Source organism: Erythrolamprus reginae, chromosome 3 (genome assembly GCF_031021105.1).
Source record: "Erythrolamprus reginae isolate rEryReg1 chromosome 3, rEryReg1.hap1, whole genome shotgun sequence".
Lineage (NCBI taxonomy): Eukaryota > Metazoa > Chordata > Lepidosauria > Squamata > Dipsadidae > Erythrolamprus > Erythrolamprus reginae.
This window is the reverse complement of record NC_091952.1, coordinates 250,240,840-250,265,934: the sequence shown is the minus strand read 5'-3', so window position 1 is coordinate 250,265,934 and position 25,095 is coordinate 250,240,840. Positions and strand designations below refer to the sequence as shown.

Here is a 25,095-nt window from a genome sequence, read left to right as displayed (position 1 = left end):
GCCAGCTCAGGAATTCTGGGAATTGAAGTCCACATGTCATAGAAGAGCCAACTTTGCCTACCCCTGCTCCAGGATAATATTTTATAAGCGTAACAGAGGAAGGGGTTGACTTCTTTTTCTCAGGGAGACCCCGAACCTTCTCAAAAACACTGAAAACAATGCAGTACATGCCTCAAATGATTTGAAGACTACGTCTGTCTTATGGAAACATATATTTAATTCCCCCTTCTCCTGTCAACCATGATATCAATCACAGATGTTTTGTTTTTCTGCCTCTTTGTTCTTTCTTTTCTTTTTTTCCTCTTTTGGGATGATGAATGGTTTGAATGAAACAGATCATTACAGCTGAAATTATGGGAGATGCTTTAATTTGCTCCAGAGTTACACTGCAATTCTAGAATAAAAATGCCTTGCAGACAGATTGCTAAGAAGTTGTGCCATGCTCCCTGTGTGGCAGTTTTCTGAACAGAGGGCACAATTGCTCAGAGGTTAAAGATGCTGAGCTTGTCAGCTGGAAAGCTGATAATCTTGGTTCAAGATCCAAGTACTGTGCAATGGGGTGAGCTCTTGTCTGTGCCCAGCTCCTGGCCACCTAACAATTTGAAAGCATGCAAATGCAAGTAGATAAATAAGTACCACTTTGGTTGGAGGTAACAGCATTCCATGCCCCTCAGCATGAAGTCATGCTGGCCATATGACCTTGTCTCTTCAGACAATGCTACCCTAACCCCAAGCCCAACACCAACACTAACACTAACACTAAAAATAACCCTAACCCTAACCCTTAACACCAAACCTAACCCCAACCTTAACCTCAACCCTAACCCTAACCCTTAACACCAAACCTAACCCTAACCCTAGTTCCAACCTTAACCCCAACCCTAACCCTAACATTAACCCTAACCCTAACCCTAAGCCTTAACACCAACCCTAACCCTAACTCCAACCTTAACCCCAACCCTAATCCTTACCCTGACCCTGACTCTAACCTTAACCTTAACCTTAACCCTAACCCCAACTTTAACCCCAACCCTAACCCTAAACCTAACCCTAAACCTAACCCCAACCCTAATCCTTACCCTGACCCTGACTCTAACCCTAACCCCAACCTTAACCCCAACCTTAACCCCAACCTTAACCCCAACCCTAACCCCAATCATAACCCTAACCCAAACCCTAACCCTAACCTTTTTTAAAGAAAATTTTAATTGACACATAATACAAAAAAAAAGACATTTAAAAACATTAGACATTACATAACTGTTTAACATTTCTCATAATATTCGGGTTTGTTCATTAGTAATATTTACAGATTATTTACATTTCTATACATTCCCTATTTCCACATTTTCCCCAGGTATTTTAATTCCTTTCTTATCAATCATTGGTTTTGTTGTTCTGACTGTATCTGACGAGTCTACGGAGAGGGATGGCATGCAAATCTAAATAATAATAATAATAATAATAATAATAATAATAATAATAATAATAATAATAATATATATTTGTCTCCCCTCTTCTTTCCATCCAGTTATAAAACCTAGCCCAGCATTTAAAGTAGTTTGAGTCATCTTTATTTTTTAATTCCTATGTTAGTTTATCCATTTCGGCACATGACATTATTTTTTCAATAATGTCTTCTTTTGGTAAATCATTATTTTACCATGATTGTGCTAAGGTTAATCTTATGGCTTTGGTTATATGCAGAATCAGGTATAATTGGGTTTTTTCTTTTTTTCAAATTTCTCCCTTGCTATTCCCAATAAAAAAAAGTTCTGTTTTTTCCCTCTATTTTCTTATCTAAAATATCTTCTAGCCATCCCTAAAATTTATCCCAAAAGATTTTAACTTTTTCACAGCCTCACCACATATGATAGTAAGTGCCACTTTCTTTTTTTACATTTCCAGCATTTAGGTTCATACTTTCTGTCAATTTTTGCAAGTTGGGTTGGGGTTATGTCCCATCTGAAGAACATCTTTTACCAGTTCTCTTGACATTTACCAGTGTTATTTCTGCAAGAGTGATATTCCCCAGGGAGACAGAGCCACCACAGAAAAGGCATTTTAAACTATTATTCACTATAGTCTGATATTCAACAACCAGCACTTTATCGATTTTCAGGAAAGTCCATCTTGCAAACCTAACATTTTTCCATCTATTGATATTACATCTTTGCAATTTATTTTTCAGGTGATGACCTACAAACATCATGTCGGAGGTCCAGGGAACTGTCAACTTTTCTGTGGAGCTGCACAAATTCCATAATGTTGATCTCTTCCAAAGAGGGTGAGTCAATTTCTCCATGCAAAGGTCATAAATGGAAAATATAGAAAGTCTTTCCCCCCCAAAAAAAATCAAACCTAGGTACAGCTTCATAGAATGGAATGGAATGGAATGGAATAGAATGGAGTGGAGTGGAGTGGAGTGGAGTGGAGTGGAATGGAATGGAATGGAATGGAATAGAATAGAATGAGAGAAGCAACTTTGAACAGAAAGAAAATTCCTGACAATTGGAACTTAATCAGTGGAGCAACTTGCCTCCAAAAGTTGTGAATTCTCCAACAATGGAAGTTTTGAAGAAGTTGCTAGATAACCATTTGTCTGAAGTAATGTAGGCTTTCCTACCTAAGCACGGGGTTAGACTAGAAGACCTCCAAGGTCCCTTGCAATTATGATGCTGTTATTATTAGAATAGAATGGGATGGAATTATTATTATTATTATTATTATTATTATTATTATTATTATTTATTGGATTTGTATGCCGCTCCTCTCCGTAGACTCGGGGCGGCTAACAACAGTGATAAAAAACAGCATGTAACAATCCAATATTAAAACAACTAAAAAAACACGTATTATAAAACCAAACATACAGACAAAGATACCATGCATAAATTGCAAAGGCCTAGGGGGAAAGAGTATCTCAGCTCCCCCATGCCTGGCGGCAAAGGTGGGTTTTAAGAAGTTTACGAAAGGCGAGGAAGGTGGGGGCAATTCTAATCTCTGGGGGGAGTTGGTTCCAGAGGGCCAGGGCCGCCACAGAGAAGGCTCTTCCCCTGGGTCCCACCAGCCGACATTGTTTAGTCGACGGGACTCGGAGAAGGCCCACTCTGTGGGACCTAACTGGTCACTGAGATTCGTGTAGCAGAAGGCGGTGCCGGAGATAATCTGGTCCGGTGCCATGAAGGGCTTTATAGGTCATAACCAACACTTTGAATTGAATGGAATGGAATAGAACAGCATATTAGAATAGAGTAGAACTAAATTTTAGCTTAGCATTTTCAGCTTTCAATTGTTCTTCACCCTGACATTTCAATATGGATCAGAAGGGTGCAATGCGGGTGAAAAATGTAAGCAATTCTGGTGAAGCAGGAGTTTTAAAATAAAACCGAGTAAAATACCCAACCCAAAGGATCTTTTTCACAGATGAGTTTTTAGTCTGCTTCCCTTTGGAGATCTTTTCCATTCTCCTTCCCCTGCAGTGTAAACGTTCCACTGTTTTGACTCAAAACCCTGGCACTTTAATTACTGAAAGTGTTCACCACCTAGGCAGTAGGTGATTAAATGAAACTCAATTCTGTAGTGAAGGAACTGAGCAGTCACAGCTGGTATAACTCAACTTTATTTAAACACAGAACTGAGGTAACAAAACACAACGACAGGGTTTTATACTTCCCAATTAACCAATCAGAACACAAGACTACTCCCGCCAAAAGTCTCCCCCTGCTGGTAGCCTAGAACATGACACTCCTTTCCCCTAGGGGGGGGAGCATACAAAATCATCCAGGTATGCCGGCCTACGTCTGGTGCGCCCCGAACAACGAGGCATGCTCTGGTGCCCTTTGATTTCTCTAGATAACACTTGTGGGCCCTTTAACTCCACTGTTCCTTCGGCCAAACCCTCGGCTTCGACTGTTGGGACCTTTGGGGGTTTCCCATCGTTCCCCGTAAACATCTGGGGAGGACCCATGTGTAACTCATCCCTCTCTAGGACGGAATACTCCAAACAAGGAATGCCCTCCCCATGGCCAGGACCTTCTTCCTCTATCCCTGGGTCAAGTACATCAGCTGACCTGGCTCTTAATTGGTCCACATGACGATGCCACTCTCGCCCATCAGACAACAACACTGTATATGCTCGAGGCCCCCGGGTACCGCTAACAGTGCCGGCAACCCATCTAGGCGAACCCATGAAGTTTTGGGCAAAAACCAAGTCCCCGGCTCTAAAACATCGAGCAGCTGTAATTTCTCGTTCAGGTTCAGTGTACAAAGGATGAAGTCTGTCTAACACAATTCGCAATTTCCGTCCCATTAAAAGTTCAGAGGGGGCCTTTGATGTTGAAGTGCAAGGGGTGGTGTGTTGAGCCAATAACATCTCGTCTACTCTCTCCTGCAGCGTACCTCGGGTGATTTTAGACAGCATCTCTTTAGTGCTGCGCACCATTCTCTCCGCCATGCCGTTGCTGGCCGGATGCCACGGGGCAGTCCTAGCGTGACGAATACCTAACCCCGCGAGGTAGGCCTCAAAACCCCCAGAAACAAATTGTGGACCGTTATCGGAAACGATAACGTCAGGGTACCCGTGAGTTGCAAATAGAGCTGATAGCCCCCTGATAATGTCTCTTGTTGTTGTAGATGACATAATCTTGACCTCTACCCACTTCGAGTACGCATCAACCACTATCAAAAGCATCCTTCCTTCCATCGGACCCGCAAGGTCGATGTGAATCCTGGACCAAGGCATATTGGGATTTTCCCACTGAAGGGGGGCGGCTGCAGGAGGGGCTGTATGATTTTGTTGACAAGGTTGACAACTGGCAACCTTATTTTCCACTGCCTTGTCTAACCCTGGCCACCAGATGTAGCCTCTCGCTAACGCTTTCATCCGGACTATTCCGGGGTGGCCAATGTGTACTAACTCCAACACTCTAGACTGTAAATAAGGGGGAATAACTACCCTTGAACCCCATAACACACATCCCCGTAACACAGACAGTTCCTTTCGGCGGACCCAGTACGGTACAAAAGAAGGCTCACTGCAAGAAGAGGGCCAACCGCGTAAAATCCATGACGTCACCACAGAGAGAACAGGGTCTTTTGCTGATTCGGAAGCAATTGTGGCAGCAGATACTTTGATAGGGCACGACTCTATGGCTAATACGGTGGAAATGGGAGCAGGGTCTGTAACAGGAATAGATAACGGGCATCGGCTCAACGCATCCGCGTGAGGAATGGTGCGACCTGGTCGGTACACCAGATCATATGAATAGTTAGCTAAAAACAGGGCCCAACGATTTAAACGAGGAGAAAGAATTTCGGGCGTTTGTCTATTTCCCGCCAGTATTCCCAGGAGGGGTTGATGGTCCGTAACTAACTTAAATTTGCGGCCATATAAATAATGATGGAAACGCTTGACTCCCGCCACCAGAGCCAAGGCTTCTTTATCCAATTGCCCATAATTACGTTCAGGGCGGCCTAATGTTCTTGAATAATATGCTATAGGAGCTTCCTTTCCTGAAGGTAGAATGTGACCCAGAACTGCGCCCACCCCATAAGGGGATGCATCACACGTTAATATCAATGGCAAGTGTGAGCTATATTGTACTAAAATATCATGAGATACCAACACCTCTTTAATGGCCGTGAATGCGTTGGCCTCCGCTCTACCCCAATGCCATGGAATCCCTTTAGCCAATAATTTATGCAGTGGTTCTACAATTGAAGCCTTGTGAGGGAGGAACATTGCATAAAAATTCAATAAACCCAAAAAAGATTGTAGTTCGGTTTTGGATCTTGGTTCCGGAGCCTCTGTGATAGCTCTTATTTTAGCAGGGGTAGGATGAATTCCTTTGCTATCTATGAGGAAACCTAAAAACTCAACACTTTGAGAAGCAAAAATACATTTTTCCGATTTAACTCGCAACCCCACGTCTTGGAACTTCTGAAGTACGGCTCTGACTCGCTCTAATAACTCTTGGCGGGATGAGGCGGCTATGATCACATCATCGAAATATGGCAAGGTGCCAAGGATTCCATATAGTAGGCGCTCCATAAGCCCCTGGAATATTCCAGGGGCAGAGCTTATTCCAAATTGTAACCTAGTACAACGGAACGCCCCCCGATGGGTAATGATTGTTTGTATATCAGCTGTCTCAGTGTCCACTGCTAACTGTTGGTATGCACGAGACAGGTCAATTTTCGCGAATACCTTTCCTCCCTCCAATGAATGTAATAGATGGGCAACCATGGGTACAGGGTAGGAATGGTGTGCTAATGCTCGGTTAACCGTGCACTTATAGTCCCCACATAAACGCACAGATCCATCTTGTTTAATTGCTACCACTAAAGGGGTTTCCCATTTGGCTTGGTCAACCGGCTCTAAAATTCCCAGGCTAATCAAACGATCTAATTCTGAATCCACGTTACCCTTAATAGCTAAAGGCACTCGCCGGGGCTTCAGGCGAACTGGAGGAACTAATGGATCGAGGGTCAAAGAAACTGGTGTGCCCAAATATTTCCCTAGAGTACCATCAAAAACTGTAGGAAACTCTTTTGCTAACTGTTGAGACATGGTTAAATCATTAACAACATTTATACCCTCTATAGTGAACCCCAATGCTGAAAACCAATCCAATCCCAGTAAACTTATAAAAGGGCCATTTACAATAACAATGGGTAACCGCCCCTTAAAACCTTTGTACTGCACAGGAAAATGACCTTGTCCCACAGTGGGAATGACGTTGCCTTGATAGTCCTTTAAGAAAACAGTGCACGGGCCCAAACGACTTTTAGACAAGCGGGGGAAACAATCGCTTGATAGTGCTCCAAGACATCAACGAGACAGAGGACCCTGTGTCGAGTTCCATAGGACACAAAGATCCACCAATTCGCACGTACACAGAGATTTTCGAAGACTTCGCTGCTTTTCCTTGCTGAGATGACAGCTGCGGAGCTTGGAGAGTGTTGATTGGAGTCGCAATTTGAATGACGTTGCAGGAGTCACGGCGGCCGAACGGTTCCCTCTGCCACGCCCTCTGCTGTTGAAAAAATGGCTCTCTGACAGGAAAAGGCTGCGTGCTGGCATTCCTTCGCATACGACAGACCCTTGCTATATGACCTTGCTTTCCACAACGGCGGCAGTAAGCCTCGCGGAATCCACAGAGTGCTCGGGGGTGATCTCCGCCACAACCCCCACACGAGGAACGCGATGCCCCCAGGGAACGGGGATCTCCCGAAGGTGCTTGCCTTTGCCTGGATGAGGTGGCTAATTTATTAATTTCTTCTTCCTCTTCTTGCCTCAAATTTTTTTCTATTTCTGGTGGCAAAATTGCAGCAGCTGCAGTGCTATGCGTAGTGGCTGTGTCTGCAGGCAGATCCATCTCTGCCAATGACTGTGTAGACATCTCTACAGCCCTAGCCTCTTTTAACGCAGCCGCTAGTGTCACTTCAGACATTGTTAAAAGCCTGCGCCGAAGTCTGGCATCCCTCACCCCATAAATTAAACGATCCAAAAGATAATCATCCAAATCTTGAAACTCACAGGATTTTGCTGCGCGCCGGAGGGCTGCCATGTATTGGTTAATTGTCTCCCCCTCTGCTTGATTTCTGTGATAAAATAAATATCTACGAGCGCTGCGAGACGGTGGGGGGGCATAATGGTTTTGTAGAGTTGTAAGGAATTCCCCCCATGGCACATCATGAATAGATCGAGGGGCAAATAATGACAGGGAAGTCTCTAACATGTCTGTCCCACAAAAACTCAAGAAATAAGCCCTTTTTCTGTCTCCAGAAAGATCTTTGTAATCATTTGAAATCAAGAAGCACTCAAATCGGGCGAGATAAGCTTCCCAAGATTCCCCTTGAGGATTAAACGGAGGAAAAACTATTTGTGTTGACATTCTGATTTACCGGTTCTTTTTTCCTCACGACGGCAGCTAGAAATGTGGATTCTGATCCAACTTTCCTTCGTCGCCAGTGTAGTGAAGGAACTGAGCAGTCACAGCTGGTATAACTCAACTTTATTTAAACACAGAACTGAGGTAACAAAACACAACGACAGGGTTTTATACTTCCCAATTAACCAATCAGAACACAAGACTACTCCCGCCAAAAGTCTCCCCCTGCTGGTAGCCTAGAACATGACAAATTCTATCATTGTTTTATATTCATTTTGGGGGGGGTTGTTTTTAAAGATCCATCCATTAAATTGTGGGCAAGGTACATGCTGTTATTTCTTGGCAGTATAATTGCCTCTTTGCCATCCCCGCAAAAGGGGAAAAAAAACCAACTTCCAAAATCGAATAGCTTGTTGTAAGATTAAGTAATCATTTGTCTGGGCATAAGCAATTTTGTAATGATGCCTTCAAACAAGCAAGATGATGGTTTCTGATGGAACTAAAATGGAATCACTGAAGGAGAAATTTGCTTCCAGATAACAAAAATTGTAATGATCATTCTGGGGCAGGAAATAGAAACATAGAAGATTGACGGCAGAAAAAGACTTCATGGTCCATCTAATCTGCCCCTATACCATTTCCTGTATTTTATCTTAGGATGGATATATGTTTATCCCAGGCATGTTTAAATTCAGTTACTGTGGATTTATCAACCATGTCTGCTGGAAGTTTGTTCCAAGGATCTACTACTCTTTCAGTAAAATAATATGTTCTCATGTTGCTTTTGATCTTTCCCCCAACTAACCCCAGATTGTGCCCCCTTGTTCTTCTGTTCACTTTCCTATTAAAAGCCGGGGTGGCGCAGCAGGTAGAGTGCTGTACTGCAGGCCACTGAAGCTGACTGTACATCTGTAGGTCAGCAGTTCAAATCTCATCACTGGCTCAAGGTTGACTCATCCTTCCATCCTTCCAAGGTGGGTAAAATGAGGACCCGGATTGTGGGGGCAATAGCCTAGCTCTGTTAAAAAAGTGCTATTGCTAACATGTTGTAAGCCGCCCTGAGTCTAAGGAGAAGGGCGGCATAAAAATCAAATAAATAAATAAATAAATTTAAAAAACACTTCCCTCCTGAACCTTGTTTAACCCTTTAACATATTTAAATGTTTCGATCTAGTCCCCCCCCCCACTTTCCCTTCTGTCCTCCATACTATACAGATTGAGTTCATTAAGTCTTTCCTGATACGTTTTATGCTTAAGACCTTCCACCATTCTTGTAGCCCGTCTTTGGACCTGTTCAATTTTGTCAATATCTTTTTGTAGGTGAGGTCTCCAGAACTGAACACAGTATTCCAAATGGGGTCTCACCAGCGCTCTATACAGTGGGTTCACAATCTCCCTCTTCCTGCTTGTTATACCTCTAGCTATGCAGCCAAGCATCCTACTTGCTTTTCCTATCGCCCGACCACGCTGTTCATCCATTTTGAGACTGTCAGAAATCACTACCCCTAAATCCTTCTCTTCTGAAGTTTTTGCTAACACAGAACTGCCTATACAAATATGCACCCCTGGAACATCAGTGTCTGAGCATAGATGCTTGGCTGTCAACAAAAGAGTTTCATGTGTTATTTTAACATCCATGTTTCATTCTTCCAGAGCAGTTACTAGAAATGAAGAATAGAATAGAATAGAATAACAGAGGGATATGAAGTGTTAATACCACTTTATAAAGCCTTGGTAAGGCCGCAAGTGGACTACTGCATTCATTTTTGGTTGCCACGATGCAAAAAGGATGTTGAGACTCTAGAAAGACTGCCGAGAAGAGCGACAAAGATGATTAGGGTACTAACAGACTAAAGCATATGAAGAACAGTTTCAAGAACTGGGCCTGGCTAGTTAATGAAAAGGACCAGAGGAGACATAATAGCAGTGTTCCAATATCTCAGGGGTTTCCACAAAGAAGAAAGAGTTAACCTATTCTCATATCTACCTATCTACCTATCTACCTATCTATCTACCTCTCTACCTCTCTACCTCTCTACCTCTCTACCTCTCTACCTCTCTACCTCTCTACCTCTCTACCTCTCTACCTCTCTACCTCTCTACCTATCTACCTATCTATCTACCTATCTACCTATCTACCTATCTACCTATCTACCTATCTACCTATCTACCTATCTACCTATCTATCATCTCTCTCTGTGTGTCTATCTATCTATATCTCTGTCTGTCTCTCTGTCTGTTTGTATGTCTGTCTGTCCATCTGTCCATCCATCCATCCATCCATCCATCCTACCATCCTTCCATCCATCCATCCATCCATCCATCCATCCATTATCTATCTGTCTGTCTGTCTGTCTGTCTGTCTGTCTGTCTGTCTGTCTATCTATCTATCTATCTATCTATCTATCTATCTATCTATCATCTATCTATCTATCATCTATCTATCTATCTATCTATCTATCTATCTATCTATCTATCTTTCTATCTATTATCTATCTATTATCTATCTATCTATCTATTATATATCTATCATCTATCTATCTATCTATCTATCTATCTATCTATCTATCTATCTATCTATCTATCTACCTACCTACCTACCTACCTACCTACCATTTCATCTATCTTCAGTCTGGGGCTGTCAGCTGAGCAATTCTCAAAAGCACTAAAAGTACTTCCTGAGGTGTTTACTCTGTCAGAGGTCTGAGAGAAAATAACCCTGCCTTACACAATTGCCAACAATTTGGTATGAACAGGTGGGCGGTACAATGTCCTGCAGTGCTTTTGTGCATTTAAGCCCTCCTAGACATTTCATGAAAAATAGACGCAAGATTTCAATCTCTCGGGTACCAGATATTTGAAAGCTTTGGAGACAGAGGAGGAGGAGATAAAAGTGGGGGAAGAGGAGGAAAGGAAAGAAGAAAAAGAAGAAAGGAGAAGAAATGGAATGGAGAGTAGAAGGAGAAGGAGAGTGAAGAAAAAAGTGAAAGAAGGAAGAAAAGATGGGAAAAGGTTAAGGGGAAGGTGGAAAGGAAAGAAGGAGGAGGAGGAATAAAAGAAGAGAGAGAAGAAAGGGAATGCAAAAGGGGAAGGAAAAGGGAAAAGGGAAGGGGAAGGGAAGGAACAGAAATAAAAAAGGGAAGAATGAAAAAGGAGTGGAAGAGAAAACAAAAAAAGAGATGGGGAAGAAAAAAGCAGGAAAAAAGAACAGAAGGGAAATAAGAAAAGAAATAAGAGAAGAAGTGGAATGGGAAGGAAGGGATATGGAGAGAAGAAAAGATGAGTGGAAGAAGAAGAAAATGAGAAGGGGAGAAAGGAAAAGTGGAAGAAAAGAAAAAGGAGAAAGGGATGAGGAGGAGGAGAGGGAGGGGAAGAAGAAGAAAAGATAAGAGGAAGAGAGAGAGCAGGAAGATAAAAAGACAGAAAGGAGGAAGGGAAAAAAAGGGGAGGACGGTGGGGAGGAGGGAAAAGAAGGGAAAGGAGGAGAAAGAGGAGGACAACATGGTTGACCAAATATGTTATTGGTCTTTCATGATCTTCCTTTTGGCTGGCATTTCCCGTCCCATCTGGGAGAATAAACATATGTACCCAGAGCAATTGGTCACTGACAAATGCTATAAGTCAGGTAGCGTAACAATCAGCCAGGGTGATGACAAGCTGTGATCACAAGTCTGTTCCTCTTGGCATCCTGCTGGATGATAAACTCTTCTGTGTTTAAGCAAAATGCTGGCTTGCCCTTTTCTGCTTTCAACATTTTAACCCTTGGAGCTCAGGATGTGGCTGACCAGCAAGTGAGGAGGTTTAGGGAATATTTTGTGAATCAACCTCACAGAGATTTTACTTACTTACTTACTTACTTACTTACTTACTTACTTACTTACTTACTTACTTACTTTCTTTCTTTCTTTCTTTCTTTCTTTCTTTCTTTCTTACTTTCTTACTTACTTACTTACTTACTTACTTACTTACCTACTTACTTTCTTTCTTTCTTTCTTTCTTTCTTTCTTACTTACTTACTTACTTACTTACTTTCTTACTTAGTTAATTGCTTGCTTGCTTGCTTGCTTGCTTGCTTGCTTGCTTGCTTACTTACTTACTTTGTTACTTACTTACTTTCTTACTTTCTTACTTACTTAATTACTTACTTTCTTACTTTCTTACTTACTCACTCACTCACTCACTCACTCACTCACTCACTCACTTACTTACTTACATTTGTTTTGTCAAGTACGTATTGGTCGTATACAAAGATATAATAATATTTATACACATGATACTAAAAAAAGAGAAACATTAGGACGGGGGATGGAAGGCACTTATGCATGCCCCTTACTGACCTCTTAGGAATCGGGAGAGGTCAACAGTGGAGAGTCTAAGGGAAAGGTTTTGGGGGTTAGGAGATGATACTACAGAGTCTGGTAGTGAGTTCCATGCATCAACTACTCAGTTACTAAAGTCCTATTTCCTGCAGTCGAGTTTAGAGTGGTTTGCTTTAAGTTTGTATCTGTTGTGTGCTCGTGTGTTGTTGTTTTTATTGTTTATTGTAGGTTGTTATTATGCTGTTCATAATATATTTAGAATATATTATGAATAGGAATAGGAATGCATTTAGAATAATAGAATAGAATAACAGATATGGAAGGTACGTTGAGGTTTTCTAGTCCAACCCCTTCTTAGGCGGGAAACCCTACACCACTTCAGACAAATGGTTATTCAACATCCTCTTTAAAAACTTCCAGTGTTGGAGCTCTAGAGGCAAGTTGTTCCACTGATGAATTATTCGTTTGTTTGTTTGTTTGTTTGTTTGTTTGTTTGTTCGTTCATTCATTCATTCATTCAAATTTTATGCCACCCTTCTCCTAAGACTCAGAGGGGCTTACAACATGTTACCGATAGCACTTTTTAACAGAGCCAGCATATTGTCCCACAATCTGGGTCCTCATTTTACCTACCTGGGTAGGAGGGAAGGCTGAGTCAACCTTGAGCCAGTGATGAGATTTGAACTGCTGACCTACAGATATACAGTCAGCTTCAGTGGCCTGCAGTACAACACTCTACCTGCTGCGCCACCCCGGCTCTGTTGTTCTAACTGTCAGGAAATTTCTCTTTAATTCTAGGTTGCTTTCTCTCCTTGATTAGTTCCTGTTGTGAGTGATCCTTGTCCACCACAGGACATGCCTAATTCTGAGAACGATGAGCCAGTCCCCTCAGGTTATCCTGGGGTTAGGGAGGCATTCCAATATCTATATAGAGCGCTGGTGAGACCACATTTGGAATACTGTGTCCAGTTCTGGAGACCTCACCTACAAAAAGATATTGACAAAATTGAACGGGTCCAAAGACGGGCTACAAGAATGGTGGAAGATCTTAAGCATAAAACGCATCAGGAAAGACTTCATGAACTCAATCTGTATAGTCTGGAGGACAGAAGGAAAAGGGGGGACATGATCGAAACATTTAAATATGTTAAAGGGTTAAATAAGGTTCAGGAGGGAAGTGTTTTTAATAGGAAAGTGAACACAAGAACAAGGGGACACAATCAGAAGTTAGTTGGGGAAAAGATCAAAAGCAACATGAGAAAATATTATTTTACTGAAAGAGTAGTAGATGCTTGGAACAAACTTCCAGCAGACGTGGTTGGTAAATCCACAGGAACTGAATTTAAACATCCCTGGGATAAACATATATCCATTGTAAGATAAAATACAGAAAATAGTATAAGGGCAGACTAGATGGACCATGAGGTCTTTTTCTGCCGTCAGTCTTCTATGTTACTATGTTATTCTGGTGCCTTGGAACATATTTTTCTAATCCGACCAATCAGGTGTTTACAATGGGGGTGCCCCTCTGACCTTCCTGCCAATCAACTTAAAGCTCTGTTGGGAGAATTGGAACTGTATTAAGGGGTCACAGCAAAAGAAAGGTTGAGAACCACTGCTCTAGATAATCTTGTTGTTTCTACTCTTTTTACTAACTACAGTTAGGAAACTACAGTTGTCGGATGCATTTTTACAACTAGGGAAGAGATTAGTCAGCATGTCCAATGTAAAAACTAGCAACACATGTTAACATATGGTTTAAACAAGGTTCCAGTTGCCCCTATTAAGATCGTATTGCTCCCTTGTGGGAAATGGGCCCCACATTGGGAACCACTTCTCTAAAGTATTGAAGAAATGAGGTGCCATCTTTATAATCTATGGAAAATGTTGAGAAATAATATTTGAATGTTTTGAATTTGTTTTTGTCAAGGGTGACCAGATTCTCGTCTAATGGGCTCATTCGTTCATTCATTCGTTCGTTCGTTCATTCATTCATTCATTCATTTATTTATTGTTAGAGTTGAAAGGGACCATGAAGGCCATCAAGTTCAATCCCCTGCCCAAGTCAAGTGGCAGTCAAGTGGCAGTTCAATCTTCTCTTAAAAATGTCCAGAGTGTTATTTATTTATTTATTTATTTATTTATTTATTCATTCATTCATTCATTCATTCATTCATTCATTCATTCATTCATTTATTTGATTTGTATGCCACCCCTCTCCGAAGACTCGAGGCGGCTCACAACAGTAATAAAAAACAATATAGCAGTGGAACAAATCTAATATTAAAAAACATATAAAACCCAATCATTATTTTTTAAAAAACCAAACAGCACATAATGTATTCCCTCTAATTTTTTGGGAGGGGGGGGGGCAGAAAAGTATAATGTCTGAGCGGCAGTCCCTTTGGGACTGGGCGGCACAGAAATAATAAACAAACAAACAAACAAACAAACAAATAAATAAAAAACCCACCCTGTTTTGCTTCAGAGAATTTCAGAATAAAATACTGTACTGTGTGTCTATAACAGTGAGCTCATAATAGGGCAACTCTGTCAATATCAAAATGCCACTTAAATAGTTGAGCTAGTTTCAAACTAGATTTTGATTTTCTTTCTCTCTTCCTTACTCCCATTCTTTTTCTTTCTCTTTTCCTTCCTCTCTTTTTTCTATCTGTTTCTCTCTCTTCCTCTCTCTCTCCTTCCCTCTCACTCTTTCCCTCTCGGCTTCTGGGCAGGTTTGGAAAACTCTGAGCTGATGATGATTTTTAAGTGAGCGATTGCTCACTGCTCAGCTTAGAGGGAACTATGAGCACATTCATACCAAACATAAAACAAAGTATAAAAAAGCCTGGGGGAAAGGTGTCTCAACTCCCCCATGCCTGGCGGTATAAGTGAGTTTAGGAATTTGTCATTGTGAGAGACTCTTAAATTAAATTAATGGTGAAACATATAAGGTTCTACATTTAGACTACCTGAGGAACTGTATTAAGGGGTCACAGCATTAGAAAGGTTGAGAACCATTGATCTAGACAATCTTGTTTCTACTCTTTTTCCTAACTAGGGTTGCCAGATGCAATTTTTAATAAATATTTACAACTAGAGAAGAGATTAATCAGCATGTCCAATGTAAAAACTAGCAACATAGTTTGTATGTAACTTGTCGCTTGCATCCTAAGATTTTTATTAATATTGATTGTTTCTTCATTGCTTATTTGACCCCTATGACAATCATTAAGTGTTGTACCACATGATTCTTGACAAATGTATATTTTATTTTATGTATGTTGAGAGCATCTGCACCAAGACAAATTCCTTGTGTGTCCAATCACACTTGGCCAATAAAATTCTATTCTATTCTATTCTATTCTATTCTATTCTATTCTATTCTATTCTATTCTATTCCATTCCATTCCATTCCATTCCATACCATACCATACCATACCATACCATACCATACCATTCCATTCCATTCCATTCCAGTTTATTCTATTCTATTCTATTCTATTCTATTCTATTCCATGTGTTGGTCCACTCTGCTGCCTAATCCTTTGGAGTATGAAGCAAAATATCTTTTCCTGATAGTATGCGCTAAGTTCTACTCTGGCTTTACATTGAAAGATATCATCACTCGTAGCATTGGCCATAAAAACGTCTGCATTTGCAGCATAAATTCAGCCTGCATTTTCACCAGCCATCTCTTCCTAGGGAAGAAGATTCCTGGCAATATATTAAGGGATGTTGATTCGGTGTCCTTGATCCGCCAGGGCATTTAGGAATCTCTGATCTCCTGAAACGAGAAAGTTTGAAAATCATTGGAGTAGATAATTCATTTTTTTCCCCCAGCCATTACATTTCTGGATTAAATATGCATAGAGAATGGTGGACAAAGAAAAGCCAGTCCTCTTTTTTTCAAAATTAACCATTTGCTCTGCTTCTATTGCTGTTGTAGGTTTCATGCTTATAAATCAACATTAGCAGGAAGAAGCATTGTTAATGCTACATGGCTTAGGACCAGATTACCTATGGGACCGTCTTCTGCCCCATGCACCTCAGTGACCAGTTAGGTCCTACAGAGTCGGCTTTCTCCAAGTCCTGTCAGCCAGACAATGTTATCAGGTGGGGCCTAGGGGAAGAGCCTTCTCTGTGGTGGCCCCGGCCCTCTGGAATGAACTCCCCCTGGATATACCTACCGCCCCCTCCCTCCTGGTCTTTCGTAAAGCTCTGCCGGCGGGAACGGGGGGCTGTGATAGATGAGATTGTCTCTGGCCAATGTTGTGAATGATTGAATCGAATGAATGGGAATAACTGCATATGGGGACTTTTTAAAATTTCATTAATAATTCTTTTTAAAACAATAATTAGATTTTTCTTACATATTGTTTTCACTATGTTGTACGCTGGCCTGAGTCACTTCAAGAAGGGCAGCATAGAAGTCAAATAAATGAATGAATGAATGAATTAATAAATCAATTAATCAATTAATTAATTAATTAATTAATTAATTAATTAATTAATTAATTAATACTAGACAAGATACGGGTCACTTCTGAGCTATCTAATGTACAGTCACAACTGAGTTCAAAATTTCTGTTGCTAGGTGAGTTCAGTGAATTTTGTCCCATTTAACAGCTTATTGCTGTAATTAAATCAAGCCAAGCCTCAAGCCATGCTTCAAAAGGAATCCAATTATTTATTAGGAGCGTCATGTCAGCATGGTCCAACCGGCTCTGACCCCACGTGATTTATGCTGTAATCATGACCCTGTTTTCTTTCCATCCCCCAGGGTACGTCATCAATCACATTCGCCAACAGAGCCATTCCATAGCCATTGTGGGTAACCCTGGGCGACAGCCTTGAGAGAGAGATGTCTGGAATATGTTTCTGTTTTGGCTGCCTTGCTGCTTTGTCAGTTTCCCATACTGCCTTACCTATGGCAAGTCAAAAGCAGGCCAGGGATGTTTTGCAAGCTGACACTTGTCTTGCCACATTTGTTAAGTGAATCACTGCAGTTGCTTGTTTGTTCATTCATTCATTCATTCATTCATTCATTCATTCATTCATTCATTCAACTTCTATGTCCCCCAATCCTGAAGGACTCAGGGCGGCTTACAATAATAATATAAATACAAATACAAATAGATACAGAACAATAAGAATTAGTTGAATATAGTATCTTAAAGTATAAAACCCCATAGCAAAAAGAGCCCATTGATTATGAAACAGCCATACTCACATGCATACATTCCATTCATACAGTTTGGCCAGGAAAGATGTACAATTCATGGCCCCCAGGCCTGCATCTCTGTTATTCTTTGTGGATTTATTTATTTATTTATTTATTTATTCATTCATTCATTCATTCATTCATTCATTATTTACTTACTTACTTACTTACTTACTTACTTACTTACTTACTTACTTACTTACTTACTTATTTATTAGATTTGTATGCCGCCCCTCTCCGTAGACTCAGGGCAGCTCACAATACAATAAAACAGTTCATGACAAATCTAATAATTTACAATTTAAAATATTTTTAAAAACCCATTATTAAAAAGACATACATACAAACATACCATACATAAATTATATAGGCCTGGGGGAAATATCTCAATTCCCCCATGCCTGACGACAAAGGTGGGTTTTGAGAAGTTTACGAAAGGCAAGGAGGGTAGGGGCAGTTCTAATCTCTGGAGGGAGCTGGTCCCAGAGAGTCGGGGCCGCCACAGAGAAGGCTCTTCCCCTGGGGCCCGCCAACCGACATTGTTTAGTTGATGGGACCCGGAGAAGGCCAACTCTGTGGGACCTAATCAGTCGCTGGGATTTGTGCAGCAGAAGACGGTCTCGGAGATATTTGGTCCGATGCCATGAAGGGCTTTATAGGTCATAACCAACACTTTGAACACTTTACAGAAGGCCAGTTGGGTGGGAGCAGTACGGACATTGGGGGGTAGTTGGCTCCATAGAGCCGGGGCAGCCACATAGAAGGCTCTTCCCCGCAGTCCCACCAACCTGAATTGCTTAGTCGATGGGACTTGGAGGAGGCCAACTTTGTGTGTTTTTATTGGTCTCTGGGAGGTACGTGGCAAGAGACGGTCCCATAAATAATCTGGCCCTGAGCCATGTAGGGCTTTATAGGTAATAACCAATGCCTTGAATTGTGCCCGGAGACTAATAGGAGACCAATAGGAAGCCAGTGCAGGTCACGGAGTACAGGTGTTATATGGCCATACCGAGGCATCACACGGCTGCATTCTGGACTATTTGCAGTCTCCCGAACACTCTTTTAGAGTAGCCCCAAGTAATGTGTGTTGCAATAATCAAGACAGGAGGTGATGAGAGGCTGTTAAGTTAGTAACACTGCAATGGAAACTGCAGTTTAATGTTTCCAAATGTAAAATAATGCACTTGGGGAAAAGGAATCCTCAATCTGAGTATTGCATTGGCAGTTCTGTGTTAGCAAAAACTTCAGAAGAGAAGGATTTAGGGGTAGTGATTTCTGACAGTCTCAAAATGGGTGAGCAGTGTGGTCGGGCAGTAGGAAAAGCAAGTAGGATGCTTGGCTGCATAGCTAGAGGTATAACAAGCAGGAAGAGGGAGATTGTGATCCCCTTATATAGAGCGCTGGTGAGACCCCATTTGGAATACTGTGTTCAGTTCTGGAGACCTCACCTACAAAAAGATATTGACAAAATTGAACGGGTCCAAAGACGGGCTACAAGAATGGTGGAAGGTCTTAAGCATAAAACGTATCAGGAAAGACTTAATGAACTCAATCTGTATAGTCTGGAGGACATAAGGAAAAGAGGAGAAATGGTCGAAACATTTAAATATGTTAAAGGGTTAAATAAGGTTCAGGAGGGAAGTGTTTTTAATAGGAAAGTGAACACAAGAACAAGGGGACACAATCTGAAGTTAGTTGGGGGAAAGATCAAAGGCAACATGAGAAAATATTATTTTACTGAAAGAGTAGTAGATTCTTGGAACAAACTTCAAGCAGATGTGGTTGGTAAATCCACAGTAACTGAATTTAAACATGCCTGGGATAAACATATATCCATTGTAAGATAAAATACAGGAAATAGTATAAGGGCAGACTAGATGGACCATGAGGTCTTTTTCTGCCGTTAGTCTTCTATGTTTCTATGTTTCTAACAGTTTTTTTAAAAATTAAGTGAATCTGGCTTCCCCGTTGACTTTGCCAGCCAGAAGGTCCCAAAAGGTGATCACATGATCCCAGGAACACTGCAACCATCATATATATGGAATCTGGACTTTTAATTTACTCTCGCTATGAAAAGCTACTAATTTCTAACCATTTTCTTTGTTCCAAACCTACTTTTTAGGTATTATTTGATACGTACAAGTCTGAAAATTTCAGCCAAGATCCCACATCGCTTGTCAGCAGTTCTGCCTGAACAAAGAGGTGAGGAATTTAATAGTAAGAAAGAGAAAATGGGGAAACAATCTGAACTTTTAAAAATGTATCACAAATATCATTGACTGGCGCTGGTGGTTGATAAGGGTTGTTGCCAGCATCCTAGATATCAACCAAGTATCTTCTGAAAATGTATAATAAATTATTTATAATTTATTATTATTATCTTCTATTATTATTATCTATTACTATTATCTATTTGTGAAAATGGCACTATAAATAAACTATTATTATTATTATCATCATCATCATCATCATCATCATCATCATTATCATTAATATTATTATTATTATGTCAATACAACACAGCAAACGAGATCACTATGCTGGATTTCGTATTTCATCACCAGTCGGGCGCTTCCCAAGCACCTAGGACTGCGTGATGTAGCGGCAAATTATGTTTGCCGATCCCAGTAAAGCGGCCTTTTGCAATTGACAGATGGAGATTTGTCAATTCCGATGGTTTTCAAATGTCCACTGAGATCCTTTGGCACTGAGCCCAGCGTACCACTTATTATTATTATTATTATTATTATTATTATTATTATTATTATTATTATTATTATTATTATTGCTCCTATTACTGCAATTGTCATTTTTATTATTCCACCTTATTTTTTTCTCCGTCCCACCCTGGATATCTTGTTATAAATGAACACAGCTTTTGAATCATCTCATTTTAGTTTTAAATCTGACTTCATTGATTTCAGAATTACCAACCAAGGGGTAGGCAAAGTTGTCTTGTGGACTTCAACTCCCAGAATTCCTGAGCCAATCATGCCAGCTCAGGAATTCTGATACGGATGGCTGCTAGCATCCTAGGTATCAATCAAGTACCTTCTTAAGATGTACGATGTTCCAAGTACCACAGTTTTTTGCAGTTCCGCTGGTGTTATTTCAGGGAGCTACAATTCCTTGATGCATTTTTATAAAATTCTTGGACATGGTACCAAGTGCCTTGATGACAATGGGTATCGCTGTTACACGTTTCATCCATAATCACACAGTTTCAATTGCCACGTTGTGATGTTTCGTGATTTTTTTTCCAGTTATTTTTCTTCGACTCTGGCATCTCCCGGTACCAATAAATTGTATGTCAATAAATTGCACATTTTGGTTTTCGACAACTGTGATATCCGGTGTATTGGGCTCAAAAACTATTATTGTTATTGTTGTTGTTATATTTTATTCATCAAGCATGAAAATCTGTCCACTGAAAAATGTATTAGTATCAGTGTCAGCATCTGCATCAATATCAATATTTACTGTTATTGATGGATATTTTTAAAAAGTGGGGAAAAGGAGTTGCTAGAAAAATGGAGATATGTATTTAAATCTCTAACTTCCTCTCTCTAAATAGTTCAATGATTTACAGTGTTTACATTTAGATACCCTTTAAAACCATAGCATATGTGTTTGCATTATCTTGCTGTGTGTTCCGTTTTACATGTAAGCCATCCTTGCTTGAATTTTAAATTTCTATGTTGTATGTATGGTGTGAGTTTCACCATTGCTGTATATATAAATATTCCCAGGACTGTATCTTGAACAAAGTTTGATTTGATTTGATTTGATTTGATTTGATTTGATTTGATTTGATTTGATTTGATTTGATTTGATTTGATTTGATTTGATTTGATTTGATTTGATTTGATTTGATTTGATTTGATTTGATTTGATTTGATTTGATTTGATTTGATTTGATTTGATTTGATTTGATTTGATTTGATTTGATTTGATTTGATTTGATTTGATTTGATTTGATTTGATTTGATTTGATTTGATTTGATTTGATTTGATTTGATTTGATTTGATTTGATTTGATTTGATTTGATTTGATTTGATTTGATTTGATTTGAATGCCGCCCCTCTCCGTAGACTCGGGGCGGCTAACAACAGTAATAAAAACAGCATATAACAATCCAATATTAAAACAGTTAAAAACCCTTATTATAAAACCAAACATACATACAGACATACCATGCATAAAATTGTAGAGGCCTAGGGGGAAAGAATATCTCAATTTCCCCATGCCTGGCGGCTGAGGTGGGTTTTAAGAAGCTTACGAAAGGCAAGGAGGGTGGGGGCAATTCTAATCTCTGGGGGGGAGTTGGTTCCACTCTGGTTATGGAGTGTCTTCTTCCTAATGCATTCTGGAATTATACTTTAGTTAAAAATGGGGTTTCATTTCCAACTTAATGTTAAAATTTTTAAAGTTTTAGGAATTAAATTTTCAGAAACTGGTTTGAGGGGCAGAGTAAGGAAGATGTATCCTTAAAACAGGAACCTCTGCCATTTTGTCATCCTGCAAACACTTAAATCTGTTGGATGTTAAAGGGTTTCACTTGTCATCCTTAGCTTTGCATTATAATTTTATTGTTTCTTGAAGCTATCTCTATTTTAGTCCTTTGATTGGGAGTGACCTTGCAAATATATTTACCAGGCAGATGGTATATAAATATTTGAAATATCAGGCAATGATATTGAAAGTGAAGTTATATGAGAAGCCAGGCTCTGAATTTCTGTTTTTTGAAGATAGTTTGGATAAGATTTACATGGATTTACTGGATTTCAGCTCTCCTCCATAATAAATCTATTGGGCCTTTTCAAGGTGTATCTCCTTTCCTGCCCTTCCCTTCCCTCCCCCTCCTCTTCCTTACACTCCCCTGCTCTCCCCCCTTTCTCCTCTTCTCTCCTCTTCACTCCTCTGTCCTCTGTACTCCTCTTCCCTCTCCTCCACTCCTCTCCCTTGCCCTCCCCTTCCCTGCCCTCTCTTCCCTTCTCTTTCCCCTCCCCTCTCCATTCCTGCTCTCTCCCCTCCTCTGTAGTAATGGATTTCACTTACCTTTGTTACCAGTTTGGAGATGTGTGTAAGTCCATGCGCCACTTCTCTGCATGCACAGAAGCTTCCACGATGACCTTTGGTTGGAGGGCGGAGCCTGCCGCCGCTGCTACCAGTTTGCCTGAACTGGGCGAACTGGTAGAAACCCACCACTGCACCTCTCCTCTCCTGCCCTTCTTCCCACCCCCTCTTCTTCCTTACCCTCCACTGCTCTCCTCTCTCTTCCCATCTCTTTACCCCCTCTTTACCCCGAGTTTGCGGAGAGGGGCGGCATATAAATCCAATAAACCTAAACCTAACCCTAACCTCTACTTTCATCTTATCTCATCCCTTCCCCATCCCTTCCTTTCTGTCCCCCCTCTTTCCCCTCTTCTATCTTCCCCTCTCCTCTCCTATATTCTCTCCTCTCCTATCTCCTCTCCTTTCTTATCTTCTCCTCTCCTCTCCTCTCCTATCTTCTCTCCTCTCCTCTCCTATCTTCTCTTCTCCTATCTTCTCCTTCCTCTTCTATCTTCTCCTTTCCTCTCCTCTCTCTCTCTTGTTCCATGGAATCCAGGAAGTGATCACCTTGGCGTTCTTAGCAACCTGCCAGTATATGTGACATCAAAGCTCCGCCCCCGGAATCTCTTCGTGGGATTCCCCAGCTCCTTTTGTGCCTCCCTCCCAGCCTCTCGACCAGCTGACAGCTCCTCGGTGTTCGCCACCACCGGCGCCCGCCTCCTCCTCCTCTTCTCAGCAGATGACAGCCGGGCGGTGGCTTTCGCGGTGTTTGGCATGAATGCCGAACCAGAGCATGATTTTTTTTAAAAAATCGGGTTCGGGTCCGGCATGCCGAACACCACAAAATTAAGTACGGACCCGAATTGTGCAGGTTCAGTTCGCCCAACACTACTTCGGAGGGCTCACCGGCAGCGCCAAAGTTGGCAGTCCTCCCCTCCTCCCCATCCCATCCCTCCTTCCTCTATTCACCCCTCTTTTCTTCTCTCTTTCCCTCTCTTCTCCTGTCCTGCCCTCCCTCTCTTCCTCACTCTTCTCTTCTCTCCTGTTCTACCCTCCTATTCTTTTTCTTTCTTTTCCTTACTTTAAATATATGGTTGTCCTGATTTCCAGCCCAAAGTTGAAGACAATTTTGCAGAGGAGTTTCCCGGGAACTTTTATCTGACTGCATCCCATCCCCATGACCTTGAACAAATGAATTTTAATTTATAAAACATAACACGAGATAAAGCCACTACATTTCCACTACTGATGGGAAATTAATGGGTCAACTTACATTTCCATCTCGGCCTAACGGAAATCAAATCACAGAAACTGTTCGTAATAATTCTTTCCAATGGGCTAATTAGAAATGTCAGAAGGGATCGTAGAAATGAAAGATTGATGATCAAGCTGGCTGGCTTTAATCAGATTTTGGGGAGGGAAGAATGAAATCCAGAGTTTAATCATAAAGACAAACAGTTTTGGTAGACTGTTACTTTCCAGTCTTTAATCTTATATTTTGAACAAACTTTTTTTTTTAATCAGGACTATATCAACCAATGCCATTTCCTCTTTGTCTAAAAAGATGGATTGTACTTTAGGTCCATCCAATTATTTTGCCATTTGGGCCAAAAATAGGGAGCTACCAAAAAGAAAAATCAATATATTATATACTGTAGCTAATAATTTGCTGACAAATGTGATATAGGGTACTGCTGTCTGGCCAAAGAATTGGGATGGTTCTATTTCTTCCGAAAGTAACAATTTCAGAGTTTGGACACACTTCTTGAGTTTAAAAAGCAATTTTTGGAAGTGCACCTAAGCCAACATTCTTTCTTATGACTCACATAAATACCGCAGCTAGAATATCGCTAGCGCAAATGTGGAAAAACGAACAGACCCCATCGGAAAGTTTAATTATTGACAAAATATATAGATGTGTAGAGATGGAGGAAATCACAAACTCAATTAAGATGGCAGCGCCGGCACTGACTAAACTGATTCAGTGACATCATTGTGATGTTACCAGGGGTGTGTGTGTGTGGGGGGGGTCACTACCAGTTCGGGCAAACTGGTGTGAATCTGGAGGAACCCAGATGGCTTTCATGTCTAAGGCAGGACTAGAACTCACAAGTGGGGTGGGAATGGAGATTTTGCAATATCCTTCCCTAGGAGTGGGGAGGGAGTGGGTATTTTGAAGTATACTTCTCCTGCCACACCCACCAAATCACACCATGCCCACCAAGCCATGCCCACATAAACAATAACAACAACAAAAATTAGATTTCACCACTGGCTTGGAGCATATGTCCATTTAGATCAGTGGTTCTCAAACTTTCTAATGTCCCCTTAATACAGTTCCTCATGTTGTGGTGACTCCCAACCATAAGTCTAGCGCCAGTTCTCCCAACATAGCTTTAAACTTGTTCTGCCAGGCTCTCTGATAGGAGCCTCCCGGAAATTCAAGGATACAAATTTCAGACACACACATACGTTTGAAAATTCAAAACAATGTTCTTTATCACAAAATGCAAAATAAACAAAGCACTCTTTTTGTATGGCAAAGAGCACTCGTCCCCAAACAACCGGGTAGTCTGTACAATTACCCTTAAGCAGTCATTA

The 25,095-nt window shown here is 40.9% G+C and overlaps 1 protein-coding gene across 1 annotated transcript in view; it reads left to right on the top strand.

The window, feature by feature from the left end:
- The first annotated feature begins 2,210 nt into the window (after window positions 1-2,210).
- FAM135B (family with sequence similarity 135 member B) overlaps window positions 2,211-25,095 on the top strand; it is a 114,176-nt gene continuing 91,291 nt past the window's right edge. Inside the window, exons 1-2 of the mRNA XM_070749260.1 lie at window positions 2,211-2,287; window positions 19,561-19,640. Coding sequence (XP_070605361.1) covers window positions 2,211-2,287; window positions 19,561-19,640 — 157 coding nt within the window. The remainder of the gene's footprint in view (window positions 2,288-19,560; window positions 19,641-25,095) is intronic.